At 42.7% G+C, this 15,442-nt stretch overlaps 1 protein-coding gene across 1 annotated transcript in view; it reads left to right on the top strand.

The window, feature by feature from the left end:
• Positions 1-15,442, top strand: part of SFI1 (SFI1 centrin binding protein) — a gene marked incomplete at its 5' end in the record, with an annotated part of 115,083 nt that overhangs the window by 77,126 nt on the left and 22,515 nt on the right. The window contains 11 exons of the mRNA XM_082243328.1: positions 255-350; positions 8,646-8,722; positions 9,026-9,128; positions 9,205-9,301; positions 9,401-9,561; positions 13,200-13,274; positions 13,353-13,427; positions 13,512-13,688; positions 14,004-14,236; positions 14,415-14,540; positions 14,611-14,884. Coding sequence (XP_082099454.1) covers positions 255-350; positions 8,646-8,722; positions 9,026-9,128; positions 9,205-9,301; positions 9,401-9,561; positions 13,200-13,274; positions 13,353-13,427; positions 13,512-13,688; positions 14,004-14,236; positions 14,415-14,540; positions 14,611-14,884 — 1,494 coding nt within the window. The remainder of the gene's footprint in view (positions 1-254; positions 351-8,645; positions 8,723-9,025; positions 9,129-9,204; positions 9,302-9,400; positions 9,562-13,199; positions 13,275-13,352; positions 13,428-13,511; positions 13,689-14,003; positions 14,237-14,414; positions 14,541-14,610; positions 14,885-15,442) is intronic.

The raw sequence follows: 15,442 nt of genomic DNA, 5'->3' as shown, positions 1-15,442 counted from the left end.
TAAAACTGAAGGTAAGGCTGAAATTCGCATTAAAGCAGAACTAAACCCATCTGCTGTGAACACTTATGTAAAGCACTGTATATTTTATAGTGAGTCATTCACCCTTTCCCTGTATTTATTGTGGAAATCAAGCAAGAAACTAGATTCCAACAATGGCAGTTTTCTGTGTCCCTTTGATGTAAAATGTGATTCTGAATTTAATAACTTTTTTTTACACATGCTTGACTAGGATGAAAACACATGTTTGCCTTCAGTTTGTGTCTTACAGACTTCAAAAGCAACAGAGACAACTTTGTGCCCAGGACCACTACCAACGCTGGCTTCTGAAAAGAGTTCTAAATGCTTGGAAAGTATGTTGGTCACTGTGTGGGGTACCTCCCTTTTGTCACATTACAAAATTTAAGTCTTTAAATGTTTTCAAATCTGTGGTTATTAAGCTTTAAACACTATTCAAAATTTAACATTAATAAGCTCCAGCACTAGCTGTTTCTGTCCCATCTGCTTCTGCATCTGCGTCTGGTCCCTGGTGGAAAAGTGTGTTGCTCTGTAATTTTTATTTTTTTTCCTCCCCACTGTGTGCCTTTTGAATTTTAATTTAAGCACTTACCCACTGGGCACTTAAACCCCCTTCCTAACTAGACCAGTTTTCAGCTTTCAGTGCTCTCACATTTTGAATGACAACTACTCAGTCACGCAGCACTGTACCCATATGAAATTTTCGTCCTTTTCTTCACACAAACAGAGCTGTCTTTTGGTGATATTTAACCTTAATTTGTTTTTTTCTTTTTTGCGCTATAAATGAAAAAAGACCAAAAATGTTGTAAAAAAAATGCATTTTTCCTTTGTTTTGGTTTTAAAATTTAGCAAATTTAGTAATTTTTCTTCATAAATTTTGGCCAAAATTTATACTGCTACATGTCTTTAGTAAAAATAACCCAAATAAATATATATTATTTGATCTTTGTGAAGGTTATAGAGTCTACAAGCTATAGTGCCAATCAATGAAAATTGATCACACCCGATGTACTGACGGCCTATCTCATTTCTTGAGACCCTAACAAGCTAGGACAGTATAAAATACCCCCCAAATGACCCCTTTTTGGTAAGCAGACATTTCAAGGTATTTAGAAAGAGGAATGGTGAGTTTTTTGAAGTTGTAATTTTTTTCCACGAATCTTTGCAAAATGAAGATTTTTTTTTTCTTTTTTCACAAAATGGTCATATTACCAAGGTATTTCTCACACACTGTATAGGCATACTTGCAACTACAGCCCAAAATACATTCTGCTACTCCTGAGTATGACGATACCACATGTGTGGGACTTTTCCGCAGCCTAACCACATACAGAGGCCCAATATCCAAGTAGCACCGTCAGGCGTTCTAGGAGAAAGAATTACACATATAATTTCCTGACAACCTATCACACTTTTGAAGGCCCTGGAGCACCAGGACAATAGAAACACCCACAAAATGACCCCATTTTGGAAAGCAAACACCCCAACACATAATCTAGTAGGCATAATGCGTCTTTTGAACATGTCATTTTTTTTCCACAAGTTTTTGGAAAATGTGGAAAGGAAATGAAAACGCATTTACTCTATCGTCCATTGACAGATGCAGCTCTTATGCTTCTTAGACCATTGGGTTATGCTGCCCCCTACAGAAGTAGTACTAGGCAGGGAAAAAACTGTTTACCACGCCTACGGGGGCTGTCCCTATAGGCATAACCCCACACACCCTGCTCCAGCATACCAGTTTGTTTCTGCCTAGTGAAGGAGTAGGACCTAGGTTTCCTGCTGGGTCTTCGGTCTCAGTTTTTTTTAATTCTTTTTGTCCTTACTGAGAGATCTCGTAAATGTTTGGCTGCGTCTGCTGCGACTATATCCAGATAGATTAGGCAAACGGTTGTTCAGGCTTATTGATTTAAGAGTCAGGTTCCTCCTTTCCCTATGAAGGCGCATTCTACTAAAGCGCTGAGTGCCTCTTGGGCTTTTTGCCATCAGGCCTCAGTAGAGCAAGTTTGCAAGGCGACGAGTTGGTCATATGTACACACATTTACAAACTTCTACAAGGTAGATTTGTTGACATCTTCTGATGCATCCTTTTATCCTCAAGGTTTTGCAGGCTGCTGTTTGGGTTTTTTTTATCTTTCATGGGTGAGCTTCTGTTCCTGATTGAGCTTTATGTTACCCAGTTGGCTAAGTAAGTCCATTGACAGATGCAGCACCCGCCCCTCTGATATGGGGACGGTTTGTGTCTTTATATCACTGCTTGCAACGAAACTGGTATGCTGGAGCAGGGTGTGTGGGGTTATGCCTATAGGGACAGCCCCGTAGGCGTGGTAAACTGTTTTTTCCTGCCTAGTACTACTCCTGTAGGGGGCAGCATAACCCAATGGTCTAAGAAGCATAAGAGCTGTGTCTGTCAATGGACTTCAGAGAAAGGGATTTTATCGGTAAGTTCTTACAAAAATTCAGTTTTTTTTTTTTTTTTTTACACAAAGTTGTCCATTTATAAAATATTGCTAACGCATAGCAAAAATGACACCCCAAAATACATTCTGCTACTCGTCCTGAGTATAGGGATACCACATGTGTGAGACTTTTACACAGCCTGGCCACATACAGAGGCCCAACATGCAGGGAGAACTGTAATTTCCTGACTTCCCATTACAATTTTTGTGAGGCACTGCAGTGCACTGATCAGCACTATAGTGACACTGATGTGGCATGGATGTGGCACGGATGAGCAATGATGTAGCACGGGTGAGCACTGACGTGGCATGGATGTGGAATGGATGAGGCACGGATGAGCACTGATGTGACATGGATGAGCACTGACGTGGCATGCATGTGGCACGGATGAGCACTGACGTGGCATGCATGTGACACGGATGAGCACTGACGTGGCATGCATGTGACACGGATGAGCACTGATGTGGCATGCATGTGACACGGATGAGCACTGAGGTGGCACGGATGAGCACTGAGGTGGCACGGATGAGCACTGGGGTGGCATGGATGAGGCAAGTATGAGCACTGATGTGGCACGGGTGGGCACTGACAAGGCACGGGTGGGCACAGATGGGCATAATTCAGGTATGGAGGAGGCAGAGGATGAGTGCAGCTTTGGTTTCTCTCCTCTCCTTGCACGCTGTACCAATCACTGTGAGGAGAGAAATGAACTGGACATGCGCCGGTTTGTTGACAAGTGATCCCTCATTGGACGGAGCGTTCACGTGGTAAAGGGCCGCTGTCATTGGTCCTTTACCACGATCCGTGATGCGCCAGGTCCCTCGGACCCGGTGAACACGGATACTTCCGTGTGCGCACCCCAGGGGGCGCGCAGGAAGCGCAAATCTGGGAGGACATAATTGTACGCCCTCCCAGAATAAGCCGACCGCTCTGTTGCCATGATTCGGCTATGGCCCAGTCGGCAAGTGGTTAAGAGCATTGCAGCATGCACCCTTCTTACTGCAGGCATCCAGTCTCCTAAAACTCCCATTGACTGTCTTTGACACACATCACTGGTGCTGTATAATCCACTTATACAGGAGGAGAATGAAATAGGAGTTCAGTGTGCTCAGATGTGCAGTGTGATGTAGACTGCAAAAACATGTAATACACAGCATCTAAAGTCCAGGTTTACTATGACTTGTTTGTTTACTTTACTAACAGATGTGCCTGTTAGAAAGCATTGTTTAATTTTATGTAACATCAGCTGTTTGTCCGCAGCAGTTCAGGGACTTCCTGTGCTTTTCCCTGGAACAAAATCGAGTCGGGCTGAGCACTGCTTAGCCACTCACAGGAAGCTTTGTGTTTTATGAATGAATACAAGGCTTTCTCTTATTGGTGGAGATAGTGAAGTCATCTGCCCACCACTTCACTTCAGAGAATCAGAGGAAGCCTTGTTTCCATTCCTAAAATGCAAAGCTTTCTGCAGTGCTCCCAAGAGACATATCTGTTAGTGAAGCAAATGGTTTGTTTCGACCAGCTTGGTCCAAGTAAACTAATTCAATTCATGTTTTTTTAAGGTTAGCTTTATTGTACACAATCAAAAATGTACATAACATTTATGTAAAGGTAACATACAGTATCTCACAAAAGTGAGTACACCCCTCACATTTTTGTAAATATTTTATTATCTTTTCATGTGACAACACTGAAGAAATGACACTTTGCTACAATGTAAAGTAGTGAGTGTACAGCTTGTATAAGGGCTCTTTCACACGGGCGGTCCGTGTGCGAGCTCCGCTGCGGGACTTTTTTTTTTTCACGGAGCGGATGACATTTCTGTCATCCGCTTCGTGTGTCCGCATATCATCCCATCCGTTTGCGGATGATATGCGGACCTAATGTAAGTCTATGGGGATTGCGGATGTCAGCGGATGACACCGCTGACATCCGATTTTCCTTCCTTTCCGTTTTTTGAACGGAACAAAAATAGGGTTCTGTTCCGTTCCAAAAAACGGAACAGAACTGACAGGAAGAAAATCGGATTTCAGCGGATGGTATTCCGCAATGCCATAGACTTACATTATGTCCGCAAATCATCCGCAAAAAAAATAGGATGATTTGCGGACATACGGAAAGCTCGTGTGAAAGAGCCCTTACAGTGTAAATTTGCTGTCCCCTCAAAATAACTCAACACACAGCCATTGATGTCTAAACTGCTGGCAACAAAAGTGAGTACACCCCTAAGTGAAAATGACCCCTCTTGGGCATGGAGTTCACCAGAGCTTCACAGGTTGCCACTGGAGTCCTCTTCCACTCCTCCATGATGACATCACAGAGCTGGTGGATGTTAGAGACCTTGCGCTCCTCCACCTTCCGTTTGAGGATGACCCACAGATGCTCAATAGGGTTTAGGTCTGGAGACATGCTTGGCCAGTCCATTACCTTTACCCTCAACTTCTTTAGCAAGGCAGTGGTCATCTTCCCCAGCATGCCTAGTTTGACTGCTAAATTCTTAAAGGAGGGGGTGCTGGCAGCTGGCGCTGGGCTCTGGGAGACAGAGGATTCACAGCCTGCAATTGGGGACGAACTGCAAGAAGGCAGACAGATTCCTCAGCCCCTGCAATGATCCACATGAGTTGTTTTTTCTCTTACACATGGTATAAAGAGGGACAGAAGCCGCTTCTACCAGCATGGAGATCTCAGGCTCGCTTCTACAGTGTGAAAAACAAAAGGTTAGCAGAATGGGACCAGAGGACAAGATACTTTTTTCAATTTGAATGCTGTTTTGTGACACCAGTAAGGCTTTTGGTAAAGATCCTCAGCAGAACAGCTGAAACGCAGACTGTTCTGCCCCTGCCTCCCTCCCTCTGTTTGTTTTATCTTAAATATTGATGGTCTTGTTCTCTGGTGCCTATCATCCCACACTGTAGAAACCAGCCTGTGATCTTGCACACCAACTGCCTGAGCCTGTTCAGTGTAATTGCAGCTGAATTTCCTCCATGCCTGCTGTCAAAGCTTAAAACCAGCTTGTAATGCGGTGGCATATCCCCTCCCAGCCGCCTGTCAAAGCATAGAAAAAAAGAGAACTACCATATATCCCTTTTCAGAGAAGTTGCTATGACTGCCACAAGTTTAAGGAAGCCTGAACAGAGGGATTTTTGCTGACGACCAATGTGACTGGGGTATTTACACTATCTGCAATTTAAATGGGAGCATTGGTGATCATTGACCTTACAGTGGTACTCAGTGTAAATTAATTAATGGCCAGTGTAAATTCCCCTATTATATTAAAGGCTAGGTTTACCATTAGGAACATGTTTCACGTTTTGCCCATATTTAGGGTGTAACATGTAATATGCTCCTAATCATCTTCCTCCCACCACCAGAGCCCCCCCTCCCTGCGACAGCAGCTGTACTGGGCTCTGCCCACATAGCCGTATCATTCATTCACAGAAATCTGTGAACAAAGAAACTTCAAGTCTCGGCTGCAGCAGATGGCTTGTATTACTCCGTGGACCAGAAGAGTTCTAATCAGTGCGCTCAGTTTGTTCACAATTCCTGTATATAAATGTATGTGATCATGCTGCCTCAATTACTAAATATGGTGATAACTGGAAAATAAATAACTAAAAATATACACATTTCAAAGAAATATATACACATTTCAAAGAAATAAAGTGACTGTGCAAACTATATATCAGTGAACACACATAGGAAGTAATAGAAAATGCAATAAAAAGTCCACTTAAAATTGTGCTTAAATGGTAAATCTTAATTTTGTGCAATTAAGAGAGTCTCTAGTCATAAAAGTACTTCACAAAAATACACGCTGTGTTTCGCCACTCTCCAACTTGTGCTCCATTCACCAGGTAAAGTGCAAGCTCACATTCGTTTTAGAACCCTGAAGGGTCAACTAAGCATGTAAGCAAACCAATCTGGTGGACCAGATACTGGTGCTTAGGTTCTTTAGGGACAATAGGGTCCCTCTCCAAAATGGATCCACACAGATTGCAATCAGTTGTTCTTATTAACAGGTTTCTGTGGTTGACCCCGGGTTACCTTCACCCAAGATGACATAGTAAAGCACCTGAGCAGACCTCCTATTCCACCGCACCAACAAACGCAACGAGCCGCACACACACGGCTGAATGGAGCACAAGTTGGGGAGTGGCGAAACGCAGCGTGTATTTTTGTGAAGCACTTTATTGAATAGAGACTCTCTTAATTGCACAATAATAATAAGATGATTTACCATTTTAAGTGTTACTAAACCCACCACCGTAAAATCTGTCTGTAGATGCAGAATAGCATGCTTGTTATACTCACTGTGTAATGTAGGTGACTAATCCTCTGCATTGTGTAAAAAGGCTGTGTGATCCTGTATGCACAGATCCTCCCCCTCACGTTCACTCTAGGCAAGTTCAGATGAGACACCGTAAGTGTAGTTCAGCTGCACACGCTCAGTTTGGTCTCTATTGCTGGAGAAAGAGCTTCCTGGTTTTAGCTGAGCTATTCAGGTCATATGGTATTAACATCACACATGTGATCATGTATGCAGATCCTAAATGAAAGCCTAGTCCCTCCCTCCTTCTCCATGCCCAATAACTAAAAAAGAACACAGTGGGTGGGATCTCACATCTTGATTGATTGGATGATCCGCCTCCCATAAAAGCATGAGGACACAGGCTATATTGGATTTCAAGAGGCAGTGAAATCTCCTCCTCCAATAACACTCTGGACTCGGGTGGACCCTGCAGAGTATCAAGAGACCGTGGTATACAGATCAGCTAACAAGGTTTATAGCTGCAGTATTTTAATGTGAACAGATTATTTATAAGCTGTGGCCAGTGCGGGAGGGTGGTTGATGAACATTTTTTATATTACTGGGTTTCGTAAAAGCAAAATTTCAAGTGGACTTTTTTTTTTTTTTGCTTTTTCTATTACTTCCTGTGTGTACACTGATATATAGTTTGCACTGGCACATTTTTTTCTTTGAATTGTGTATATATTTTTAGTTATTTTTCAGTTATCACCATATTCAGTTTTTGAGGCAGCACGATTACATACATTTTTATACTTTCATTGTGGATGTGGGAACACGTGGTAATTGCAGCAGCTATACAGTATATACATTTTTTTCTTATGTGGCTGCACGCTACTACTTTTATTTACATTCACAATTTCTATCGCTCTGAAACTGACCGCTCGTACGTAGGTACGGGCACAGAGCTCCAGGAGCCTGTCTGGCCCACTCTTCTGGACAGTCAGCAGAGAGGACTCACTGGAACCCTGCCGCAGATTTCCCCTAAGGGAGATAGTATAAATCCAGAGGCCTTTGTGGAACCTGAACACCAGGAGATGGGTCAAGCTGAAGTCTTCTGAGGAAGTCTCTTTAGATTCCTTCCACCTGATTGAAGACAGGAGAAAGTTCCTAGTAGTAGCACTAGGATTCTTAGCGCTTGCTGCTCAACGAAAGATGCTACTCTCTTCAGGGGTAGGTTTAATGATTCTTGTAATCGTATAGCTGATAACTGGTTCAGAAGTTAGTGTGGTCTATCACACCCCCAGGAACAGCCTTGGGTGCTTAATTGGAGAGGCCCTTTTCTCTTATGTGCCAATCTCGGTTCCAGTTTACCCTCATCCCTGCCTGTCCTTTGTGCAGGTTTCATCTATTACCCTAACCCATCATTTAGGGAGGTTTAGTCCCCGTTTTTCATGTGGAATTGGTTATCTACTCAAGCAGGTATGTTTTTTTTTTCCGAAGATAGATATTTTTTTTTTATCAGCCAAGTTTTTTTTTTTACTGGTCTAGTTTTCTTCCAGCTGGGATATGGTGTTTTCCACCTGTTTTTGGTGGGTAGTTGGTTGGTCCTCTAGTTTTAAAGGACGGGGCCCATGTGTTTTTTTTTTTTCTGTACCAGTTTTACCTTTAGCACTGATTCTCTGTCCTGGTCTGGAGCATGAGGCTAAACCTTTGTACCCTACCTTGGTCCTGGCAGTTCCCATGTTACCCATGGACCCAAGCATTCTTATACAGAGATGGGGAGGATGCACACACGGCATGCAGAAAGTGCTCTTTGCAAGACATCAGTAGTAATCACTGTGGCATTGTGCTTAGCCATAGTCTGTCATTTTATATGGAGTTGTAATTTGTTATATGTGCTTTAGGTTATATTTCTTCTTTGCAGCTTTATCACAGAAATGGAAAGGACATAATGCAGACAGTTGTAATTAAAGAGAAGCTGTACAAAGAGGCTATCCTCAGGTGAGTTCTTGTATGTTAATGGCCTCTAAAGAATAACTTTTTGCTTGCCAAAGGTGCATATTGGTCAACTAGATCTTATGTTGTTTTTATCCTTTTAACATATAATTGGATGGGTGGGTGAGAGTATGGGGTTTTCCTTCATGTGGTTTCTCTTTTGTATGTTTAGTTACTTTTCGGTTTTCCAGTTTACATATAAAACCGTTCTAATGTAAAAAAGGGCAAAATCGTAGACCTACATTTGAACATTTAATCTTTCTACAATAAATTTGGTGATGGTGTATTATATGCAGTTGTGATTTCCAGGGAGGCCCTGCACACTTGGAGAAGTCGCATAATGGCTCAAACTAAGGAGAGAAAGCAGACACTCCTTGCTGTAAATCACTACAGAACAACAACACTACGACAGGTACCGTACGTTGTCATATTTGTCTGACCTTTTGCCTTTTAGTTAATGCAGTCCAAGTGACCTAGCTAATTTGCAGGTTATGTGGGCATGGAGAGATGCTGCCTATGTTCAGGCACATAGCAGGGAGCAAACCGCAGAGCAAGTGAGAGAAGCAGCTGCATTTCTACAAAAAGGTAAGAATGAATGCCAGAAGAAAAGGAACAAGAATGTGCTCTGTATAGACCTTACAAGCGTTTTTTTTTTTTTTGTTTTTTCTTTTTTCTTTTTTTAAGGAAAGCTTCGGCACATGTTCTTGTACTGGAGAAACCACAGCAAAACTACTAAAGATATACGAGTCAAGATGGAGATGGCAACCAAACACCATGCTAGATGTTTGTTGGAGCAATGCCTAAAACAGTGGAAAGTCTATCATTCTGTGTACTGGAGAAAAATGGTTAGTGGAATGGTATTGTTATATAACTTATAAAAGGTGATTATACCCGCGCTATGGGTTTTTTTGATCAGTGTCCTTTAAATTATGGTGTATTCACAACCATTTGTAAATAATTAACACATAATAGAACCAAATGTGAAAGTGCGTAGAAGGTAAAATAAATAAAAATTGAAATTGAAGCTGCTGTTAATGTGAAAGGGTAAAAACCTCATACAATGACATAGAAGGTTTTTTAAACTTAGCACTGCTTCCTTTTAAACAATAACACGTGCTAGTAGTACATAAAGTGCCAGTGCAATCCATAAATAATACATAAAGTGAAGGTGCAATCAAACAAATAAACCTCCATCAATGATAGTAAGTTGCCGGTGCTAGTGATGTTTTCTCATATAGGATTCATGTGACACTCTGCTCCCCTCCTGAGTCCCCACTCACCAGCAATATGATTGAAAATAGCGTGGTATATGGATGGATGGATGGATGGATGGATCTAGCTCCTTCCTTCTCTGGCCGTAGACAAGGCTCTCAGCATAATGATGGTATATGTTCCAGTGAAGAGAGAGATAATCATAGCAAAATACTGTTCACTTTATTGAAAGCTAAAAGCATAAAAGCACTTACAGCAGTAAAAAAAGTTTGAGCATGTAAACCAATAGATCCCCGCCACAGTGTTCATATCAGCTGTCTGTTTGGCATCTCTATCGCTTTGTCTGCTTGACGTTTTTCACCCCTCACACTGGGCGTCTTCAGAATCTTCAGATGTCCTTGTTATAGAACTGTAACATAGAAAACATGCTACATCAAACATTAAAGCAGTTTGCTTGATTTTCCACTCCTGGTTAAGATACTGAGCAAAAATACATATAAACGGTAGTAAACTCATCCAAGAAAAAAAAAAAAACCTGCAAGACAAAGGCATAATGAGCTAGTATGCATCGCAAGGAACTATGAAGGCCCCCCTGGACCTTCAGAGTGCATGCGCCGCACTCGTCAGCGGCTTCATGCAGTGGTAATATCTCCTAAACCGTGCAGGTTTAGGAGATATTAATTGTACCTACAGGTAAGCCTTATTATAGGCTTACCTGTAGTTAAAAGTGAAAAAAAGCGGGATACTACCGCTTTAAGTGATTCTAAGGAAATATTAAAAAAAATAAAACTTCATACTTGCCTGCTCTGTGCAAGCCCCAAAGCAGCCCCAATCCTCTTCCTTTTGGGCCCCCTGACAGTGGTCCCAGTTCCTCCCCCCTGCCGAGTGCCCCCAATAGCAAGCTTCTTGCTATGAGGGCACTCGAGCAGGCTTGCTCCCAAGACACGCTCTGTGCTTATTCAAGCACAGAGTGCATCTCAGCCCTACTCCCATTCTCTCCTCATTGGCTGTGATTGACCGCAGCAGGAGCCAATGGCTCCCTCTGCTGTGTGATCCAATGAGAAGAGAGAGACCCGGGAGAGCAGCTGCTCTTATGCACATCGCTAAATCTAGATGGACTCAGGTAAGTATAATGGGGGGCTGGGGGGTGGAGATGCACCCATGAGGTTTTTTACCTTCATGCTTCTAAAGCATGAAGGTAAAAAACCTTGAGCCTTTAGAACCATTTGGTGGACTGGTTCACACATTAAAAATGCACTCCAGATCTGTTCCAAATGCGTTTCTGTATGCGCGTTTTTAATGGTTTTCCGGATGCATTCCAGATGCTTTTTTTTTTTTTCCTTTTTTTTTTTTTTTTTATTTTACTATACTGGGGGCCAGTGCGTTTTTTTTTTTTTTTATGCATTTTACCATGTTCCAGTACAGTCCAGTGCTGGAAAAATGCAGCATTTTCTGGAACTGAAACGCCCTGGAACTGGAGCGTTTTTGATGCAGAAAAATAATTGCACTTGACTGCATGTGGTGTGAACTGGCCCTAATGACAGATAAAGGTAGATCTGCTTTTGTTATCTTTTTTTTTTTATGGTTTTCCTCTCCCTTGTTGAATATTATGCAAATCACAGCCAGTGCAAGTCCACATATTGCTTTGATAGGTGTCTGGCCACAAATGATAAAGTTATGGAAAATCAGACTTTCTGACAATTAACAATTACTTCTGGTGCTCGCTTGTGATCATTTTAGTACTTAACACCTACTTTTCCCATATGTGGCCATTCCTAAACCTCATTTCTCTTTCGTTCATTGACAGACACAGCTCCTTGTCTTGTTGATCATTGGGTTATACTGCCCCCTAAAGGAGTAGGACATTAGGCAGGAAAAAGCTTGACTACGCCTATGGGGCAGTACCAGTGGGTATACCCCCACACTCAGCTATAGGCACTCAGTTTTTTCTGCCTAGTCAGGAGTAAGGACCTAGTTCCTTGCTGGGATCTCTGGTCCTGGCAATTTTTTATTTTTTAAATTGAACTTTTTCCTATCTCCGTTATTTTATTCCCGTGAGAATCTACAATCAACTGCCGGACTGGGCGACAGACTGGATATTGTAGGTCCAGAGGGTCCCCCCAGTCTGGCCAGCGTGCACGCAGGCCTCAGTTCTGCGCTAGGTCGGTCGCGGCATAGCCCCACTGGACGGGGAGGCTGGCCTGCGAGTTAAACGTCTCGCGAGGGTTCATACAACCTGGCCTCGGCCTGAGTCGCAGAGTTCGGATGGAGTGATGGTCTGTTAGGAGCGGTGCCCACCCTTTTCCTGGTATTGTAAATAGCTGTCCCCCCTCTTCCCCTGGAGGGTTTTGGGGTTCCCCTAAGCCCCTCTAAAATTTTGGTGGACACTATGGGTCTTCCGGCCCTCCACCTGTGGTTCTTTAGGTTAGCTGAAACTCTTTTCTTTTGGGGAACTGCCTGGCTGGGATCTGTGCACTTGCAGCTGGGCCTCCACCAAAATTTAGGCCGCAGCTTGTGGCCTACTAGGTAATGCGGCCAGCTTGGCGCCTCCCTTGAAAGGGGTGGTACTGTGGGGGGGATTTATTTTTTTATGGAAGCCATGCCGCCATATTGTGTAAGGCACCTGCTCCTTTTTAGCACTGCATGACCATCAGGGTACCCTGCCTGCACGCCCGCGTATTATGCGGGCCTCCATGGAGGGGCTTGAAGGGCGACCCCCCCCCCCCTCCTTTTTTTTTTTTGTGGGGTCCAGTAGGTGTTCTATCCGTAGGCCCTTGGTCGGTGTCCTCGTAGCGGGATCGCATTCGGTGGCCCTCCCCTGATTGTTATGCTTTCCTGGTGAGCTTCGTATAGAACGCCAACCCCACCTCCCCTCCCTCCGCCCTCGTCATTTTTTTTTTTTTTTTATATTTTATTATCAGATCCTGAATCTGTTTCAGCTGCCGCGGACGCGAGTCCCCCTACTGGCTCTGCGTCCAGTGGACCTCCCTGGTACAGGACAAGTGGGTCCACAAAGTCATTCGGTCCGACTACAAGATCGAGTTTCACTCTTATCCTCCGAAAAGCTTCTTCCCTTCCAACCTGCAGGGATGAGGGCATATATAAGTACACCAGGATCAAAAGGAAAAAAATACGTCCTTCCATGCAAACACATAAGGTTGCTCTTGGGGTGTAAAAGGATTGAATATTTGCAATGGATAAGCACTGTCATGGTGTCAATAATTTATTGCAGCTAAATAAAAACTGCACTGACTTGATTTTCTCGTTACAGCTTTTGCAGCGGCAGCAAAACAACTTCTTCAGACTCCACCTAAGTAAATCCTGTCTGAGAAAATGGCACCAGATGGTAAGGTTTATCCTTTTAATATATTAGTATAATTGTGCTGTGCAGCACATAGATTTAATTGGCGTTCTTGTGTTACAGCTGGTGGAAAAAAGGTGTCAGGACAAGCAGACAATACAGGCTTTGTGGCACTGGTCTCTTAATCTACAAGGAAAGGTAACCCTCTGTATGCAAATGCAGTAATAAACATGATGTTGACCTAAAGTGTTGTTTTTTTTTTAATCACAATCTATTTTTTAGGTGTTTGATTGTTGGCTGGCTTATGTTCTTGAGCGTCGGAGAAAGAAGCAGCGACTTGCTGAGGCTGTGGAGGTGTATAGAACTGACCTTACTAGGGAAGGAGTCACAAGGATTTTGCGTTTCATGTCTAGAATGAAGCAATTCAGAGCTGAGCTATCTGCTCAAAATCAGTTGAAAGTATGTGCACCTATTGTATTTGTACTTGTCTTAACCCCATACTGAAAAGCACACAGATTACCTTTTTTAAATAATTTTTTATACTTCAATATATGCATTTGTAATGTATTTTGTGATGCTAATGGCAGGGGTACACTAAGTGATGCCTACTAAAAAGATAACAAATGTGGGATATTTATAACTTTCTTGTACTAGAAATCATTGACCTTACCACAACACTACTGTGCTTCATTTAACTTATGCCTATGGATATTAGCTCATTAGTGACATAGATGCAGTCTGTTTCAAAATATTTGCTTATTGTTTGTCTTTTAGGAGGTATATACACAGAATCGGGCAGTTCGTCGCTGTGCCATGATTTGGAAGGAAAAAGTGTTTAGGAAGCGGGTGCAGATTTCTGTTCAGAAAAAAAAAGTGACTTTCCAGGTGCCATTTCATGATGTACCTTGTGATGAAGGGGTCTGTTCACCTCCTTCCAAGATTTCCTTCCCATATCCTACAGGCAATGCTCCTCTTCTATCTAGAGCGCAACCCATCCTGAGCACAATGTAAGAGGTTAAAAATCCCTGTCATCACTGATAATCCTTTATAGTGTATTCAGAATTGTCTACACAAACTTTTAAAAAAGAAAATGTTCGCTTTGCTTGAGAGATGTCAGGGCAGGTATAGACAAAGCTAGAAAAACCCTTACTCCTGAACCATAACCATCATCTTTCCTTTTTACAGAAGTACAGTGAGGTCAGAGCGCCTAAAGCCTCGCACTCCAGACTTCTTGTTGCGCTCCTTGGAAAAAGAAGGAGTTCTGGCCGCCATGTTCAAAGATGCCAGAAACTTAGATCTCAGTTCTCAAAGGTGAGTCATGGGCTTAATTTATATAAAAATTACGTGTGAAATGAGTTAAATAAAAAACTGTTTTATGCAGTGATCCCAGTGCCAAGGCCAAGAATTATTCATCAAGTCAAGCTTTAAATTCAGATGATGAAATTCAGCTAGAACTGAAATCAAGAAATTCTGCTCAAGAACCACGGGAAGCTAAATGTGTAATTATGCCCCATACTGATTGTCTTCAAGCACCTTCATGGATCTCTGGTGGTCCTTTATCAACTGTATCTCAGACCTGCTCAGTGATGAAACTGCCAGTGGCAAAGCCAGAACTAATGCCCCCTTCCTCCTTCAAGCCTGGAAATCAAACAATGGTAAATATTGTAATGAGTGATTGGGGCATTCACTGCCAATTTTGAGAGATTTTTGGACCCAAAATTTAATTGTTCTCCTTCGGGACCTGATCAAGATTTCTCTCAGTTTTGTACCTGAAAATATACCTTCCTTTCTCTATGGTTTATTGATAGACGTAGTCTCTGATCTTCATATCAGTAGAGTTATGCTGCCCCCTACAGGAGTAGGACACTAGGCAGAAAAAAGTTCTGGCTACGCCTATGGGCCGTCCCAGGGGATATACCCTCTCTCTTTGCTATAGGATGTCAGTTTTAATCTGCCTAGTCAGGAGTAAGGACCTAGTTTCTTGCCGAGATCCTGGCAAAAGTTTTTTTTTCTAGATAATTTTTTTCCTGTGAGATCTACAAGCAACTAAGCCAGATCTGGCTGACGGGCTATATATATATATATATATATATATATATATATATATATATAGAACCAGTGGTCACCCCAGCCTGCCGACGAGTACCCCTAGCTCCGTGCTAGGTCGGCCATGACATAGCTCCACCGGACAGGGACTGGCCCCACGAGTTAAA

The sequence above is a fragment of the Pelophylax lessonae genome (assembly GCF_965119305.1).
Source record: "Pelophylax lessonae genome assembly, chromosome: 1".
Lineage (NCBI taxonomy): Eukaryota > Metazoa > Chordata > Amphibia > Anura > Ranidae > Pelophylax > Pelophylax lessonae.
The sequence above is the reverse complement of the archived record's forward strand: the minus strand, read 5'-3'. Positions and strand labels throughout refer to the sequence as shown.